General features: G+C 47.7%; 2 protein-coding genes across 8 annotated transcripts; both read left to right on the top strand.

Annotated features, from left to right (window-relative positions):
- The first annotated feature begins 914 nt into the window (after positions 1 to 914).
- cnih2 (cornichon family AMPA receptor auxiliary protein 2) lies at positions 915 to 13,068 on the top strand. 6 transcript variants are annotated; one of them, XM_066718982.1, is made up of 7 exons: positions 915 to 1,971; positions 2,256 to 2,661; positions 5,543 to 5,611; positions 5,986 to 6,033; positions 7,079 to 7,191; positions 7,673 to 7,816; positions 10,690 to 10,905. In XM_066718982.1, exons 2-7 carry the CDS (start codon positions 2,581 to 2,583, stop codon positions 10,736 to 10,738), a joined length of 504 nt encoding a protein of 167 aa, XP_066575079.1. In that variant the 5' UTR covers positions 915 to 1,971; positions 2,256 to 2,580; the 3' UTR covers positions 10,739 to 10,905. The 6 variants fall into 6 exon arrangements, with proteins under 6 accessions (XP_066575079.1, XP_066575080.1, XP_066575078.1 ...); XM_066718983.1 differs by lacking the exon at positions 10,690 to 10,905 and adding an exon at positions 12,474 to 13,068 and having other exon boundaries at positions 915 to 2,661; XM_066718981.1 differs by having other exon boundaries at positions 915 to 2,661.
- Positions 13,069 to 13,717: 649 nt separating this feature from the next.
- Positions 13,718 to 17,940, top strand: wdr74 (WD repeat domain 74). 2 transcript variants are annotated; one of them, XM_066718979.1, is made up of 11 exons: positions 13,718 to 13,882; positions 14,326 to 14,432; positions 14,524 to 14,648; positions 15,612 to 15,675; positions 15,781 to 15,927; positions 16,011 to 16,112; positions 16,359 to 16,459; positions 16,603 to 16,658; positions 16,820 to 16,962; positions 17,039 to 17,095; positions 17,274 to 17,940. In XM_066718979.1, exons 1-11 carry the CDS (start codon positions 13,822 to 13,824, stop codon positions 17,439 to 17,441), a joined length of 1,131 nt encoding a protein of 376 aa, XP_066575076.1. In that variant the 5' UTR covers positions 13,718 to 13,821; the 3' UTR covers positions 17,442 to 17,940. The 2 variants fall into 2 exon arrangements, with proteins under 2 accessions (XP_066575076.1, XP_066575077.1); XM_066718980.1 differs by having other exon boundaries at positions 15,784 to 15,927.
- Positions 17,941 to 19,036: the final 1,096 nt, after the last annotated feature.

A 19,036-nucleotide genomic window follows, 5' to 3' on the forward strand; every position in this document is an offset into this window, starting at 1 on the left:
CACAGAGTCAGTAAGGCGGTCCTTGTATCAGGTGGTGTGTCAGTCAGTCAGTGTGTCAGTCAGTCAGTCAGTGTATCAGTCAGTGTGTCAGTCAGTCAATGTGTCAGAAAAAGAGATTGGTAAAAGAAGGATGAGGGAGAGAGAGTGAAAGGCAGAGGGAGGGTGTTAGAGGGAGAGAGGGAGGGAAGAGGGGAGGGAGAAAGAGAGCAAGAGAAAGAGAGAGAAATCCACAAGCTCTCACACACAGCAGCTCAATCAGCCAGAGCCACAGACAGACAGAGGGAGGGAGAGAGAGAGAAGTGGCAGTTGCAACTGCTAGGGAATCCTTTCATCTCGGGCTGACTGAGAGAAAACAAGCAAGCCACAGAGAAAGAGAAGAGAAGAGAAGAGGGAGGGGGATGGAGAGAGACCCTCCACCGAAGATTTAAAAAAAGAGATATCTGGGAAACACCCCGACTTCTCCTCCTCCTCCAGCACACAAACACCTGGGCCCCTGCTCCACAACCAACCCCCCCTGCTCCCTCCCCCTCCACGACATCAACCCCCCCCACCGGCGGAACGAGGGATCACCACGAAAGGATAAAAGGAGAGAGAGAGGAAGGTGCTGTTGAATAATATGGGAGAGGGGGAACTCTCTTTTGGACCATTTTAACAACTGACACACCACTTGAAAACAGACAGAGAGAGAGAGAGAGAGGAGGGAAGGAAGGAAGGAAGGGATAGAGAGAAGTGTTTCCGGCTGTGTCTTCGAGTCTCTTCAGGCTTGCATCGTTAGCTAACGAGGAATTCAAGAAGAAAATACAGATTGGAGAGGAGAGGAGTGGTGGTGGTGGTGGTGGTGGTGGTGGTTGGGAGGGGGGGTGGGGGGGGTGCAGGAATTAATTAATTAATTAGGGATTTTTTTTAGAGAGAGAGAGAGAGCACGACAGAGAGACAGATTGAGAGTGAGATAGAGAGCGTGCGCATGTGAGATAGAGAGAGAGAGAGAGAGAGAGAGAGAACGACAGAGACCGAGAGAGGGAGAGACAGAGAGGGAGCTCAACACCGAGACAGGCAGAGACTGAGAGAGAGAGAGGCACACAGAGAGAGAGAGGGATTCAGAGAGAGAGAGACAAACAGCCTTTCCATTTTTCCCCTTTTTGTTTTGGTTTCAGCTCTCTGAGGGGGAGGGAGGAGGGGGGGTAGGCAGCTCCTGTCGTTCCCCCCCCCCTCTCTTTTTCCTCTTTCTCCTTTCTCTACTTCCCTCTCCCCTTCCCTCCTCCTCCCGTCTCATCCCACCGAGCGCCCCACTGACCGGCTGCCTGCCTGTCCAGGAGCACAGCCAACAAGATCAGATCGATCGCTCCACCACACCAACCAAGGAGATGGACAGCCAAGGCTGGGCCCTGGATCTGCTGCTGGACTGACACCCAGAAGCTGGGGGAGCCCGTGCTGTTGGACCTAACCCAGAGGCACTGCCATGGGCAACAGCTAGGCACTGCCAGTCCAGTCTTCGCAGGACTGGCACTGAGCTCTCATCCCTCTCCCACCCTCCCTGAAGACCAGTGACTGCACTTCAGAGCCTCGGAGAGAAGTTACTTATTATTATTCATATTATTATTGTTATTATTACTGGCCATTGATTAGTATTAATCCTCGGTATTACATTTTGTGGGCGCTAAGACATATTATTTATTCTTATTGTTGTTATTCTCATTGGCCATTAATTAGTGTCATCCTTGATATTATTTTCCGCGTGCGCGCTGAGACAATTGCATTATAATTCATATGATTCTCATGCTCGTGATTATGGTTGCTGTTGCTGTGTGTTCGAGGCAGGCAGAGCAGCTGCACTCTCAGATCTAACGCAGGCAGCATCCAGGATTGTGCGGCTGCTGCTGCCGCCTGCCGTCTCTCTCCTCTCTCGGTCCTGTTATTCGCACCGTGATGATGAAGATGAGGAGGAGGAAGAGAGTGATGAGGATTATTGCTGTAAGTTGTCAAATGCAATAACGTAGACAGTGTCGTTTTAGCTCTTGGTAATCTTCTGGGTATTATTGTTATTATTATTATTACTGGTCATAAATTAATACTATCCTTGGTATTTTTTTCAAGAGCACTAAGACAATTTCATTATTATTATTATTTTATTATTATTATTATTATTATTATTATTATTATTATTATTAATAATATTATTATTATTATTGATAAGTGTGGTGTGTCCCATTGTGAAGCCGGAGCCCCAAGACTTATACACTGTGTGGCTCCTATAGAGGGACAGACAGAGAGAGAGAGAGGGAGAAGAGGAGAGGGGACAGAGAGAAGACAGAGGGACAGCAGTCCCTCAAAGACACCCGTGGAGAGAGGAGAAAAGAAGAGAGGAGAGGAGGAGAGAAGGGGGGAGACGAAGGAGTGACAGAGGAAAACCAAACAAAAACAAAACAACACAACACAAGAGAAGCAGGCGAGAGAGGGAGCGTGAGGGAGAGAGAGACAGGGAGAGGGAGGGAGCGTGAGTGAGGGAACGGTCATACAGTAGAGGAGGAGTGGACAAACGGAGGAGTGGAGGGGCAGGGCGGAGAGCTGGCGGGCGTTGCCATGGCGTTCACGTTCGCTGCGTTCTGCTACATGCTGACGCTAGTGCTGTGCGCTGCCCTCATCTTCTTCATCATCTGGCATGTGAGTATAGCAGGGGGGTGCTGTCACACTGTATATTGTAACACTCACACTGTACACTGTCACATTGTCACACTGTAAAACTGTACACTGTACACTGTCACACTCTAAGACTGTACACTGTATACTCTCACACTGTAAAACTGTATACGGTTACACTGTATACTGTCACACTGTAAAACTGTACACTGTACACTGTTGCACTGTTACACAGTACACTGTCACACTCTAAAACTGTACACTGTATACTGTCACACTAAAACTGTACACTGTACACTGTTTACTGTCACATTGTAACACTGTACACTGTAAAACTCTACACTGTATACTGCCACACTGTAACACTGTAAAATTGTACACTGTCACACTGTAACACTGTATACTGTACACCGTACAAATGTACACTGTAACACTGTACATTGTACACTGTAAAATTGTACACTGTATACTGTCACACTGTAACTGTATATTGTCACACTGTAAAACTGTACACTGTATACTGTCACAATGTAAAACTATACACTGTCACACTGTAACACTGTATACTGTACACTGTAAAACTGTACACTGTATGTTGTCACACTGTAAACCTATACACTGTAAAACTGTATACTGTCATACTGTCACACTGTACAACTGTACACTGTCACACTGTACACTGTAAAACTTTAACACTGTACAGAGTAGTTGTTACTGTACACTGGCACTGTAGACTGATATCACAGACTGTGACCATCTATTATGGTATAATACACTGGTGTGTGTGTCAGTGTGTCAGTATGTCAGTTTGTGTGTGTCAGTGTATACGTTAGTATATCAGTGTGGGTGTGTGATTGTCATTATGTGAATCAGTATGTGTGCTATTGTGTCAATGCATGTCAGTTTATGTCAGTATGTGTGTATTGTATATGTGCTGTGTTTGTATTGTTTTGTTTCTTCTGTGTTGTATCTTTGTTGTATGATGTATCGTGTGTATTGTGTATAATATGCATTGTTTTAACTGCATGTGTAGTTCTGCGAACTGTATATGTGTACTGTGTATTGTACACTGTGTCTATTGTGTGAGTTATGCATTGTGTGTTATGTATTGTATAATTTACGTAATGTGTATGATGTGTTGTGTATTTTATATATTGTTTAATTTGTTTTTGTAATGTGTGTACATTGTATATTGTATATAATGTGTTGTTGTGTATTGTGTGTGTTGTGTATTATGTGTGTGGTGTACACTGCGATGCCCTTTTCAGAATCAGTATTGGAGCGTCTCACAGCTCTGGGGGGATGATGTATTGGTGTAGTATATAGTGTAGTATAGTCAAGTAGAGTATAGTGTAGCATAGAACTTTATATTTATGGTATATGTGTTACAAAACACTGTATCTATCCTTCTTTGTCCTTTCTCCTTCCTTCACTCCGTCACTCTCTACATTGCTCTCTCTCTCTGTCTGTCTGTCTCGGCTCTTTGTTGTGTTTGTGGGCAATGCCAGCTTCACCCAGCCCTCCCTCTCTATCTCTCCTCCCTCCTTCTAACCCTTCCCTCTATCCCTCCCTCCATCTCCCTCTTCCTACACTGTGGAGCCGAGGGTACCATTTATTTTTTTGGTGTAGTCTGTAAAACACTCACTGAGAGCGAGAGGGAGAGAGAGAGAGAGAGAGAGAGAGAGAGAGAGAGAGAGACGGGGGGCATAGAGGAGAGGTAATAATAATTACATCCCCTTGGCCCCCTTTTTACTCTACGCCACTTACCCCCCTCCCCCTTACCCCCCTCTGTCTCTCCCTTTCCCTCTCTTTCCCCAGCTCCCATTCAATCTCTCTCTCCCCATTTCTCTCCCTGTCTCTCTCTGTTGCTCAGTTCTATAGTATCCATGGCGCCCAGCGGAGTGCTCCTCTGGTTGCCGTGGAAACTGCATCTGTTTACAGCCGCGCAGGTCTGTGTCAGTGACTGGGCTGAGCTGCCTGCTCACCTCAACACTGGAGGGGGGGAAGAGAGGGATAAAAAGGCAGGGGGGGACAGTTGGCAGGAGAGAGAGATGGGAGGGGGAGAGGGGGATGAAAAAGAGGGAGGAGAGGGAGAGATGAATAGGTGGGGGCCAGGAGCAAAGGGATAAGAGATGGAGGGATGGTAGAGAGAGAGCTGAGAGGAGAGAGGGAAGGGGAGAAAAGAGAGATGAGGGATTGAAGTCAGAGCCCAGTAGAGCACCACTCTGACTCAGTATTGATGGCTGAACGGGCGATATTGATCACTCTGTGTTTCTATTGTCTCCTTACTGACAGCCTGAAATAGGGCAACACATGCAGAGATTCCTATGGAGACAATAGTACTACTGACTGACACACTGACACACTGACAGACTGACAGACTGACGAGCTGATTAACTGATACACTGACTGACTCACTGACACATTGACTGACTGTCACTCTGACTGACTGACTGACTGACTGACTGATACACTGACTGACTGACTGAAACACTGAATGAAACTGACTTACTGACACACTGAATGACACACTGTCTGACACACTGACTGACTGAAACACTGACTGACTGACAAACACACTGACTGACTTACATACTGATGTGTTGACTGACTGACACATTGACTGATTGATGAACTGATTGACACTGATTGATGCACTGATTGACAAACTGACTGACACGCTGACTGACACACTGTTTTTCAGACTGTTACACTGAATTACTGACACACTGACTGACTGACAGACACACTGAATGAAACACTGACTGACTGACTACCTGACACACTGAAACACTGACTGACATACGTACTGACACGCTGACTGACAGACACACTGAGTGTTACACTGACTGATAATCTGACTGACTGACACACTGACTGATAGACCCCTCTCCCTCTTTCCCAGATCATTGCCTTTGATGAGCTGCGCACAGACTTCAAGAACCCCATTGACCAGTGCAACCCAGGCAGAGCGGTAAGTACAATCACTCACTCACTCACTCACTCTCTCTCTCTCTCTCTCTCTCTCTCTCTCTCTCTCTCTCTCTCTCTCTCTCTCTCTCTCTCTCTCTCCCTGTCTCCTGAAAGCCTGGCTTCCTGCACCTTTTAAATTAGCAGCTCATTAAGATCCACAATGAAAAGGATGGGTTGTCTCTCTGTTCCTGGTTACGACTCCAATTAAGCAATTACGCAATTAATGGAGGCCAGTTACTGCCCCCCCGCCAGCTCTGCTCTCTGTGCCACCAAGGGAACGACTGCAGACTGTGTCTGTGTAATAATATGTCTCCCTCTCCCTCCCTTCCTTCTCTCTTTCCCTCCCTTTCTCTCACTTTATGTCTCTCTGTCCAGAGGGAGAGAATCCGTAACATTGAGAGGATCTGTAACCTGCTCAGAAAGGTCAGTGGATCACTGCATCACTGGGATGAAGGGGAGGGAGAGGGCGAGGGAGAGGGCAAGGGAGAGGGCGAGGGAGAGGGCAAGGGAGAGGGCGAGGGAGAGGGGGAGGGAGACTGGAAGGGCGGTAGGGAGAGGGGGAGAGAGGCAGAGGGAAGGGGAGATGGAGAGAAGCGGGGGAGGGGGAGGGAGAGGGACAGAGGTGGATGGAGGGAGAGGGAGACAGAGATAGATAGAGGGATAGTTATCTTTGCTCTTTGCTTCCATTGTGTGACACTGACTGACTGATTTATTAATTTTGAGACAGACCCTGCCCCCAATCCCCCATCTTCCCTTCTATCTCCCATCTCTTTATCTCTCTCCCATTCTCTCTCTTCATGCCCCTTCCCTATTTCTCTCCATTGTCCTCCATCTCTTCCTCCCTCTCTCCTTCTCTAGCCCCTCTCTCCCTCTTTTGCCCTCTATTCTCTCTCCTTTTCTCTCCATTCTTATTTCTCTCCCTTCATTCTCTCCCTTCCTCTCTCTCTCCACCGTGACCAATCTACCATTCATCTCACCCGTGTCTCCCTCCAGGCTGCCTAGGAGACCGGCATTGTGTTGCCATGGTGACTGCCCCCCCCCAAGCCCCCCTTCCCTCCAGTCTGTGCTGTACTGTGCCGTCCCACTGATTAAAACACACTCAACTGCCATCCTGTCTCTCTCCCTCATTCTGTCGCACACACTAAACACACTCTGAGAGAGGAATGGGAGGTGGACAGGAGAGATGGATGGGGGAGAGGGAAAGGAGGAGGAGAGAGACAGGGATAGGAAATTACTTTATTACAGAAATAAAATATAGATCTGCTCTCTTTGTCTCCCTCTCTCTCTATGTGTGTGTTTCTCTTGGTTTCTCTGTGTATTGATGTGTGTCTCTGTGTCTCTCTGTCTCTCTGTGTCTCTTTGTGTCTCTGTGTTGGTGTGTGTCTCTCTGTGTTGGTGTGTGTCTCTCTTTGTCTCTGTGTATCGGTGCGTCTCTCTCTGTGTCTCTGTGTCTCTCTGTTGCCCCCAGCTGGTGGTGCCAGAGTACTCCATCCACGGGCTCTTCTGCCTGATGTTCATGTGTGCGGAGGAGTGGGTAACGCTGGGCCTCAACATCCCCCTGCTCTTCTACCACCTCTGGAGGTATGGCCAGCCCTCACCCTTCACTCCTGACCCTTCACCCCTCATTCTGAAGCCTGGGTACCAGCTGCATGGAACCTCTTGAGCAGTATTTAACTCAGGAAGTGTGTTGTGTTGTGATGTGCTGTATTGTGTTGTGCTGTACTGTGTTGTGCTGTGTAGAACCCTGACCTACGACCCTTGACCCTGAATATTAATGTCAAGCCTGAACCCCCCAATTCTAACTCTTACTCTCATCCCCCTGGACTTTGACCTGCAACCTCTGACCCTGACTCTGACCCTTAACCCCTAAGCCTGAATTCAATACTTCTCTCCCTCTCTTTCCCTGTCTCTCTCCCTCTCATTCCTCCTCCCCTCCCTCCCTCCTTCTGTCCCTGCCCCCGCTCCCACATCTCTCCCTTCCTCCCCCTCCCCTTCCCCTTCCCCTTCCCCTTCTCCATCCCTCCCTCCTTCCCTGCTTCCTTCTCTCCCTCCCTCTCTCCAGGTATTTCCACCGGCCAGCGGATGGGTCAGAGGTCATGTATGATCCGGTGAGCGTCATGAACGCCGACATCCTTAACTACTGCCAAAAAGAGTCCTGGTGCAAGTTGGGCTTCTACCTGCTCTCCTTCTTCTATTACCTGTACAGGTGAGTGCCTGTCACAGTCCAGACGCCCCCCTCCCTCGCCACACAGAGTCACAGCGTAACTGTGGCGAGACAGACAGACAGACAGACAGACAAGGTTAGACGCAGACAGGCAGAGTAGCCAGAGAGACAGACAGACAGACAAGAAAATATTAAGAAAAACGATTGATTGATGGTATTTCTCACAGTGTGTGTGTCCCCCTCTTCCTCTCTCTCTCCCTCTTTCCCTCTCTCCCTCTCTTCCTCTCTCTTCCCTCTCTCTCTTTCTCTCTCTCTCTCACAGTATGGTCTACACTCTGGTCAGTTTCTAAGCTACAGAGACACCCCCCCCCCTGTACCCCCCCTCTCTCCCCCTCCCACTCTTCCGCTGGATTCCCCATTTAACGCAATGCACAACATTTTAAGCAATTAAGCAATTAAGCAGAACCCTGGATGAGGCGGGGCTGCAATGGAGGGATGAGAAGGGCAGGAGGGGGGAAGGGAGGGGGACGCTGAGGGGGAGAGACGCAGAGAACTGGACACACTGGACTCTCTTCCCGTTTGTGTGTGACTGGGGGGGCAAAGAGTGGCCATGGCAGGGAGGCTGGGAGAGCAAGAGGAGGAGAAGAGTGAGGAGGAGGTGGAAGTGGAAGAGGAGGAGGAAGGAAGAAGAAGAGAAGGAGGAGGAGGAGGAGGAGGAAGTGGCTATCTGCACCCTAGTCTAGCGCCTGTTTGTCTGTCTGTCTGTCTGACTCTGTGGTTCTCTCCCTGTCTATTAATGTGCCATAGCCGAGACAGAAAGACAGACAGACAGACACACACACATACACACACACACACACACTCATGTAGACATACTCTGGAATCTTTGCAAGGCGCTGAAGCAGACAGAGAGTGCACAGCAGGCTGGAGTGGAAGACTGCTCCCATCAGCCAGTGCAGTGATCGCACACAGACCCAGCAGGACTCTGCCATGGGCTGCAGAGACAAGAGGGCAAGGGTCAGCGAGAGGTCAAGAAGGGGTCAAGGAGGGGACAACGTTTTGACACGCCATGCAGCCCCACCCCAAACACCCTCAACCCCGATAAGGAAGAGACAACAGACTGTAACTGAAAGTGCAACCTCTAATCCCCTCCCCCCAAAGCTCTTCTCCCTGCCACTTTCCCATCACACTGGAAACAAGAAGAAGAAGAAATGGATATTCATCATCATCATCATCATCATCACCATCATGATCATGATAAAAATCTAGGAGGAACTACACTTTCACAGGGACCTGGTGAATGGAACCCTTGTTATGTGGTTTCCCTGGGGGAAGGAAAACAGGGAGAGACATGGAGACTGATTGTGACCCACAGCAGAAAAAACGACGGACGATTGTTTTTTTTGTTTTTTTTAGGAGGAAACCTGTGAGGTTTTTGATTTGAGGGAATTGTGGGAGGTGAGGAGTGGGTGGGGGGCAGGAGAGGGGGAAACACTAGTGAGGGGGGTGGAAGTTGAAACTCCCATCTAAAAAGACTCTTTCTTAGATTTCTTAATTTTCTTTTATCTGTCTGTCCTGTCAGTTTGTCAATCTGCAAATAAGTCGCGATAAGACGTCTGGCTTATGGGGCATTTTGGGGGGGGGTTGAGTGAGGCGGTGTAATTACTCAAGTGCCGGCTTGTGGGGACTGTACTATAGGGGCCCAAACTGGAGCCAGCGTTGGGGGGACTGTACTATAGGGGCCAGTTGGAGCCAGTGCTGTGGGGACTGTACTCCTGTTGAAGGCATGTATTAATGCTGTGGGGAAGGGGGGGGTCATCTGCACGATTTTATATGCATTTTGCTCCCCTGCCCCATCCCTGAGCACAACTCAACATTCCACTGGTGATAAGGTTAACTGGACCAACTTTATTGCCTTTCCCGGTTTGTTAGGGTGTCTGTGATTTACAGAACACCTATAACTGTACAGTGCGGTACAGTGCGGTACAGTACAGTGTGATACAGTGCAGTGCAGTACAGTACGGTATAATGCAGTGTGGTACAATGCAGTACATTGTGATACAGTGCAGTACAGTATGGTACAGTGTGGTATAGTAAAGTACAGTGCCATACAGTGTGGTACAGTGAGGTATAAGGCAGTACACTGCAGTACAGTGCAGTGTACAGCAGTGCAGTGTGGTACAGCGCAATACAGTAAAGTGTGGTAGAGTGCAATACAGTGTGTTACAGTGCGGTAAAGTACAGTACAGTGTAGAATAGTACACTACAGTGCAGTACAGTGAGGTACAGTGCAGTACAGTACAGTGTAGAATAGTACACTACAGTGCAGTGCAGTGTAGTACAGTGCAGTACAGCACCATACATAATAGCACAGTACAGTACAGTATAATACAGTACACTACAGTGTGGTACAGTGCTGTGCAGTGCAGTATTGTATAGTACATTGCACTCCAGTCCAGAAGCCCTGCAGTACAACCTGTCACCAGTCCAATGCAGCACCTGTCCGCCCACAGAAGCACTGTTGACTGTGCAGTACAATTGACACAGTAATGTATTTCTATATTCGACAGTAACCCCCACTCAAACACTCACACACACACTCACATTCACACACACACACACACACCACCGCCACCCCCGTCTCCCTCCCCACCCCCACTCCCCCGCAGACCCCGGGAGCCAGAACTCAAACTCTCCTGTCTTTTTTCCATTTACTTTTCCTCCAGTCGTGTGCTGATGAAATGACTGCCGCTCCGCTCGGCTCCCACTGATTAGTTTCTGCCTGGCTTCTTAATTGAAATCCTTAATTAGCACTAATCCCTATATATATTTTTTTCTTTTTTCCTTGCTCGAGCCTAGTTTTTTCTTTCTGTCTTTCTTTTTTATCTTCTTTCTCTCTTTCTTTCCTGTGGCAGAGTGTCTCTGGAAAGTGCTGATTTCGAGGGAATCGCAGGGCCGCTGTAAGCTGCCCACTACTACCCAAGAATGCTGGCTTACATCCCCGGCGCGGTTGAGCTATTGCCCCCGAGCGTTTAGAAATACTAGGACACAGAGTTGAATCTAGGGGCCTTTCTTGTTGATATTATTATTATTATTTTTATCACACACACACACACACACACACACACACACTACTACTAATAATAATAATATAATGTTGTAATTTGGCATTGACTGTTTGGTTGTAGCAACAGTGTGTGATTACTGACTGGCTCCAAGTCTCTCTGAATTTCTTAAGATGGGTTAGTTTGGCCAGAGTGCTGTGCTGGTTAGCTGGTGAGCAGGTTAGCAGGCTGTGGGGTTGGTTAGCACAGTGCAATATAGTCCAGAACAACACAGTACCGTACAACACTTACATATACAATACATGACAATACTGTATAATCCAGTATACAACAGTACAGTCCAGTACATCACAGCAAAGTACAATACAATATAATATACAGTAGAGTTCAGTACAATAAAGTATAACACAGTGCAGTCCAGTATAATACAACACAGTACAGCGCAGTCCAGTTCAATGCAGTACAGTGTCTCTGACTGACCAGACCTCAGTCTGTCTTGCTTTACTTACTTTCGCTGTGTGTAGTAAATCTCTAGCAGGACTCAACAGCTCACCAACAACCCATACCCCCCCCCCCCCCATACCCCATTACTAAACACCGCTAATTACAGACAATCGATCAAAGCACAAGGGAGTTTGGATTTTGGGAGGGAGGGAAGGGCGGGGGGTGGGGTTAAATTTACCAGACGCAATTTCTTTGTCTGTTTTGCTGTTTCTTGTCGTTTAATGTTGTCTGAGGGGGAATTTTGGAGATCGAAATGCGAAATGTAAACTAATTGCTCTATACGGCCGATGTTCTCATTCGAAGTGTGTTTTTTAAACTCTGTGTTTTCTGCCAATTATCTGTTCCTAATATCAGCATTTCACTACTGTTTTTAGATTGTACTTGAAATTAATATATAATACAAATATATATAAATATATATATACATACAAACATATGAATACATATTCTAATAAAATAGCTATTGTGTCACAGAAGACAAACTCACTCTTGTCAGTCGTTTCTGCTGATATTTGTCTATCTGTCTCTGTCCCCCTCTCTGTCTTTCGCTTTGTCTTTCTCCCTGACTATTTCTGTTTCTCTCTCTCTCTCTCTATTTCTCTCTCTTTGTCTGACTGTCTCTATTTGCCTGTCACTCTGTCTCTGTCCCTCTGTCCATGTCTCCTCCCGTCTTTCTCTGTCTCCTCCTGTCTTTCTCTGTCTCTTGCTATCTCTCTCCCTCTCTCCCTCATTCCTTTTCTCAGATTCAACGAAGAGAGAGAGAGTGAGAGAGAGACACAGAGTAGTTTTTGAATACAAATTAGCCATTATCTCAGTAGGGGCCTGGGTAGGCTCACTTTTAGTTCTTATAACTAGGGAGAGGAAGAGAGGGAATGGAGGAAGGGAGGGAGAGGTGAGAAAGGGAGAAGAGGGGGGAAGAGGAGAGAGGAAGAGGAGAGGGGGGCAGAGAGAGAGGTGTGTGCGTGTGTGTGGTGGGGGGGCTGGGTGTAATTTCTGTCGCCATGGAGATGTGCTGGTGCTAAATTCCTCTTCACTGATTGCGCTCTCTCTCTCCCTCTTGCTCTCCATCTCTCTGTCTAACTCTCTCCCTCTCTCTCTCTCCCTCTCTCACTCAATCTCCCTGTTTCCAGCACTGAGCAAGACGTTGCCATGGAAACTGGTGAAAATTGATGCTTTTCAGCCAGAAAGTTCAGTTGACACACAACCAAGACCCCATGAGTGTGTGTGTGCGTGTGTGAGAGAGAGAGAGAGAGAGAGAGAGAGAGAGAGAGGGGAAGTGTGTTTGAGTGTGTATGTGTGTGTTATGTGTCCGTCTGTCCATGCATGTCTGTTTGTTAAGTGTATGTATGTCACTGTGTGTGAGAGAGTGTCAGTGCGTGTGTGTCAGTGTGAGCGAGAGTGTGTATGAGAGTGTGTGAGAGAGTGTCAGTGCGTGTGTGTCAGTGTGAGCGAGAGTGTGTATGAGAGTGTGTGAGAGAGTGTGTGTCAGTGTGTGGGTTTGTGAGTGAGTGTGTGTCTGTTTGTATTAGTCTGTGTGTGTCTATTTGTGTTTGTGAGTGTATGTGTGTGTGAGAGCGTGTGTCAGTGTGTGTGAGTGAGTGAGTGAGTGAGTGTGTGTGTGTGAGTGTGAGAGAGAGAAAGAGAGAGAGTATGTGTGAGAAATTGTGTGTCAGTGTGTGTGAGTGACTGTGTGTGAGTGCCTGCCTGAGTTTGTGACAATTTGGAGGGAGATGGTGGTGCAGTGTGTTGGGGGGGGGGGGCGACGTTTGTCGGTGTTGCTGTACTGCGGGCTTCTAATCAAGCGCAGGGAGAGAGAGAGAGAGAGAGAGAGAGAGAGAGAGAGAGAGAGAGAGAGAGAGACACACACACAGAGAGCAAACACAGCGACTCCAGTCAATCGCGGGCCGCGGTCGCCCTCTGCTGGTGATGTGAAGCGATCGCTTTTTTTGTGCTAAAAATCAGCAATCGTCTGGGCGTAATTATGTTCGCATAAATAAATAAATAAATAAATAAATAAATAAAAATGATGTGTGTTTATAAATGTGTTTTTAAACATACACTTTACATTTATGTTCTCTATATTATATAGTGATATGTGTGTGTGTAATACAAATAGTTAAATCAATTAAAATGTGCATTGTAGTACTTGTATATTACTGGAGCATGATCACACATTTTATATATATATATATATATATATATATATATATATATATATATATAGTTACACTACTACTACAACAACTACTATTACTAATAATAATAACCTTGCACAATCGGGGTTGATTACGCTGTCCTCACTCTAAATCCTCCGGGCGGCTTCACCGCGGAGGAACATTTCTAATACTAGGAACCATATCCCGCCTCGGCGTTTCCAGCCGGAGGAGTCTGCCGGTGCACCGCGCTGGACAGTGTGCTGCTCGGAGAACTGCGGTGATCTTTCCACCCGGGATTCGGCGGACCGGACCTTCGAGCGCCATGGCGGAGAAGAGCCAGCTGTGCTCGGTGTGGGTCGGTTCCGAGACGGGGATCCTGAAAGGTGTGACGTCATAGAGACTGTTTAAAACACAGACACGTTGGGTTTCTAGGATCCGAACACGTGTTACTTTGAACAGCCGAGAGGAAACCTGCATATTCACAGATATGAAATGGCCTAATAACCAATAGATTTTTTTAAATCTATGTTCTTCTCTTTTTGTATGTCTGTTCTGTGTCTCTGTATGTATGTGTATCTGTGTGTGTTTGTGTCTGTCTGTCTCTCTGTGTCTCTCTATGTGTGTGTGTGTGGTCTGTCTGTCTGTCTGTCTGTCTGTGTCTCTCTATGTGTGTGTGTGGTCTGTCTGTCTGTCTGTGTCTCTCTATGTGTGTGTGTGGTCTGTCTGTCTGTCTGTCTGTCTCTGTGTCTCTATGTATGTATGTCTGTCTGTCTCTGTGTCTCTGTGTGTGTGTATCTGTATGTCTGTATCTGGTGTGTGTGTCCAGGTGTGAGTCTCAGTAAGAAGCAGGCGTTCAACTTCAGTGAGGCGTCCACGCTGAGCCGAGATCAGGAGGTGTGCGTGCTGAGCTGGGGAGACCCACTGGAGACTGAGGTGAGAGTGTTAATGAGTGTGTGTGTGTTTCGTGTTTTGATGACTGTGTGTGTCTCTCTGTGGTAATGTGTGTGTGCGTCTCTGTGCTCAGGTGCTGCTGGGCTGTGTGAGCGGGGAGGTCCGGACGTTCAGTACAGAGAAGGGTCGCTACATCGAACACCGGCAGTGCTCAGAGCCGGGGCTGGGCCGCTTCATCGGGTTGGCTGTGTATGACAGGTACTGCCCTCTCGCTGTACATACTGCACACTGTGTACACTGTCACTGTAAATACTGTACTCTCACTGTATGCACTGAACACTTTCTGTAAATACTCATTGAACACACTTTGTACACTACTGATACTGTGTACACTGCTGATACTGCACTCATTTTATCAAGTACATTATTCTTTCTCTCCCTCAGTTTTCAATTTAAGGTGCTGTGTTGTCATGAATAACACATTCAGTGTTTCCAATGCAATGAAACATTATATATATATATATGGAGAAAAAAATAAATCGCAAAATGTTTTATAAAATGTATAAAAGAACAAAAAAAGTACAATATAAATAAAATCTTAATATACATTTATTAATCAAAAACAAACAGAAAATACATTATTATTATTATTATTATTATTATTATTATTATTAATAGTATCTACAATCACATATTTGCTCTTCCAGACTGTGCTCGTGTCACGTTGAGTCCCTCAGGCTGTGGCAGCGGTGACGTATTGGGCAGCCAGAGGGGCTGTGTATCCCTCCCCCAGGAGGATAGACCATTTTCCTTTTTAGTTTACCATTTTCACAAAAATTGGATGGGCATTTATTATTTTATTGAAGAATGTATCCCTTATCTGGGCATATTTACTGCAGTGCAGGAGGAAGTGAGTCTCTGTCCACCTCTCCTGTCTGGCAGTGACACAGCGCCGCTCTGCCTGTGTCGGCCCGTCTCTCTGGCCAGGCTGTGGACACTGAGCCTGTACTTTGTCAGGATCCGTCTCTGCTTCGTATCTCTGACAGTGAAGGGAGACTTTGCCAGGGTGTATTCTCTAGCAATCCAGTTTAGTTTGGAATTTAGTTTTTGTGTCCCAGTGATCCAGAGAGGATGTTTTGGTTTGTTCTATAATTTGCTTGGCTCTGATTGGCTGTTTGGTAGTACTTACCTGAAACTCTCTCTCTCTTTCTCTCTGTCCAGCTCTCTGGTGACCTGTGTGGAGTCTGGGTTGCTGAAGGTGTGGCCGGAGGGATCTGAAGATTGTGTGAGTCTCTTTTAAAATACAATCACACATAGCACTACAACACAGTACACAGCACAGCACAGCACACCACACCGCAGTGTGTGTTAACAGGTGTGTTGTGTGTAGCAGGTGGAGGTGGCAGTGGGCCAGGGTGTGTGCCGGATGCGTCAGGACCCAATGCAGCGTCACCGTGTGGCCACTGGAGGGAAGGAGAACCCACTGAAGGTCTGGGACCTGCAGAAACCAGAGGCACCGATCTTCACTGCCAAGAACGTGAGTGGGGGGGCTCATACAGGTGTATTGTTAGTACAGAAGTGTTGGTGTTACAGGTGTGTTGATGCAGTTGTGTGTTGCAGGTGCGTAATGACTGGCTGGACCTGCGGGTGCCGGTGTGGGTTAAAGACCTGCAGTTCATCCCGGGCTCTGACAAGATCGTCACCTGCACTGGACACCACCAGGTCTGTCTCTCTCTGTCTGTGTGACACTCTCTCTCTCTGTTGCTGTGTTTTGCGGTGTCTCTTTCTGTGTTTCTGTCTGTGTGCGTCTCTCTCTCTCTCTCTGTCTGTGTCTGTCTGTCAGTCGGTGAGTGTTAATGCTGACACCGTGTTTGTCTTGATACTGTTGTCTGTCTGTCTTTCAGTGCGTCTGTTAATGACAACAGAGTGTTGCTGTGTTAATTCTGACACTGTGTGCTGTGTTGTCAGGTGCGTGTGTACGATCCCTCCTGCCCCACGCGGCGCCCCGTCCTGGAGACCACTTACGAGGAGTACCCACTCACCGCCCTCAGCCTGACCCCTGACCACAGGTAGCCTCCTGAACTCTGACCCCTGACCCCTCTTCTCCTCCCTGTCTCCTGGGATAGTCAGTTTTCATGACTGAAGCAGAATCTCCTGGTGCTGCCCATTGTCCTGTACTGAAAATTGACCGTCTTTCTCTGTGTGTGTATAGCTCGGTTGTCGTTGGAAACACACACGGACAGCTGGCTATCATCGACCTACGAAAGGGTGAGTGACTCCCTGGACCCCTCCTCCCTCCTCTCCCTGTTTATTTTCATGTCCCTCTCACCAGCCTTCCTGTTCCTCTGTCCCGTGTTCCCTCCCCCTCCCCCTGTCTCTCCTGTTCTGTTTAACCTTTCTCCCTGACTCTCTCTCCTGCCCCCACCCAGGGCTGGTGCGGGGGTGTCTGAAGGGACTGGCGGGGTCGGTGCGGGGGCTGCAGTGTCACCCCTCCCTCCCCCTGGTGGCGTCCTGTGGGTTGGACCGCTTCCTGCGTGTGCACAGCCTGACCGACCGCACGCTGCAGCACAAGGTGAGGCTCCTCCCGGCAAGCACACACCAAGCAAACGCCATGCCCAAGCACATGCTAATTCTCTCTCTCTCTCCAGGTGTACCTAAAATCACGACTCAACTGCCTGCTGCTGTCCAGCCGAGACAACCTAGAGGTGAGAGACGAGGGAGAGGGGGAGGGGTGGTGCAAGAGGAGGAAGGGATAGTAGTGGCAAAAAGAGAAGGAGAGAGGTCTAGATAGGGTAGAAGAGTATGGGAGAGAGAGAGTGTACGCACAAGCGCAATTTTTTTTTTCTTTTTTTGCCATGTTTGTTTCTTCTTCTTGTCCATCAGGAGGGGCCAGCTGGGTTGGTGGGCGAGGAAGGCGTGAAGGAGGAAGAGGAAGGGCAGGGGGATGAGGTGTGGGACACCATGGAAACTGTGACAGACAGAGCGAGCAAAAGGGCGGCGGAGGAGAGTGAGGGCCGAACAGGGAAGAAGAAAAGAAAAGCAGCAAAATGAGAGATGGAGAGGAGACAAGCCCTCTCTCTCTGGGTCCTTGTCCCCTGACAGAGAGATGAACTCTTCACCTTCTCTTCACCAAAACATCTTGTCACCATTTTGTCTCTGTTACTATAACTGTAACATTTTTGGTAGTTTTTTATTTTATGATGAATACTTTTCCAATAACTAAGTGTGGATGATATGATATGCCTAGACTGGAGCCAGCGCTGTGGGGACTCTACTATAGGGGCCCAGACTGGAGCCAGTGCTGTGGGGACTGTACTATAGGGGCCCAGACTGGAGCCAACGCTGTAGGGACAGTCCAGTCCAGCCAGTGACTCTGTATTTTTCCCAGTCCAGTCCAGTCCAGTCCAGAGAGCTGATCCCATGGTGACGGGTCACTCCCAGTGAACAGATGCCCAGTGTCTCTGAAGTGGATCGACAGTGGAACAGTTTTTTTTTTTTTTTTTTTTAATCCCGTTGATAATGGGGGAAAATAAAATCAGAATTAATTCTTCTTCTTGATCAGTTTGCATGTGTAAACTCCCAGAGCCTGGTTCTATATATACTCTTACTATGTGGGCCAAAGATAAGACTGCATCACTGTTGTCTCCTATCACACCCCCCTGCCCTCTAGAAACACCATTGCTCTCTAGGACCCTTGAATGACTGACTGATAAAATAACAGCCAACACACACCCTGATCTCCCAGCTTCGAGGTATAAACACTGACACAGCCTGCTATCACAATGCCACTGCCCTGTGGCACACTGTTACTGTCACTGACACACGTCACTGCTCCTTATAACCAGTGGTAGCCCTGGTCCAGATCGAAACTGAGTGATCTGTGACCGTCTGAATGAGAGACCCCCATCCTGGAGCAGACGTGCGTTTACCCCCGGGCTCTGAATGATGGCGGGTGACACGGAAACTAAATCGGATGTGTTTGAGAATGAAACGAGCTGGTAGCCAAGAGAATAAGCTTTCAAACGATGTGCGCATTGTAGAGTACAGTGTAACTTATATGCATAGGAGCTGCGCTTAACACTGCCAAATTATGCTTAAGAGGGTGTAGTAGCAGTATATAATTCTGAAATTATTTTTCACTTTTCAGTTGAACTTTTTTTACCCTCTGGTAGTTTACTATTTACCTTTGTACCACTTCAAGTTATTCACTGGACTTGAACTGCTTAAATTTCAATAAAAACTGGAAAAATGGGGGTGTTCTAAAACCTTTGACCGGTAGTGTATGTAATTTAGAACAATGCCACATCAACATCCCAGACACATGTAGCGCTGGGGGGGCTAACGATTGTCAAATGTATTTTTGAAGCAGACTGCGCCACTGAGGTTAGGTAAAAACTGGGGCTCTGTGTCGACACTGGACTTGTAAGCAGGCACAGAGCAGAGAAAATCGGGAACCTTCTCACTAAGCTACTGATTCAGCAGGCAGTGTCCGGTCGGTGAGAACGGGGGTCTTTTAAAATGTACTCCTTCTGGTGCGCAGGGATAACCCCCTCAATTCTGCACAGTAGTCTTATTAATCATTCAGTCGAGCAATAGCCTAACTGAACACAGCTGCTTATTGCGGAAATAACACTTGACAAAAACAG

This window comes from Amia ocellicauda, chromosome 12, assembly GCF_036373705.1.
Source record: "Amia ocellicauda isolate fAmiCal2 chromosome 12, fAmiCal2.hap1, whole genome shotgun sequence".
NCBI classification, from domain to species: domain Eukaryota; kingdom Metazoa; phylum Chordata; class Actinopteri; order Amiiformes; family Amiidae; genus Amia; species Amia ocellicauda.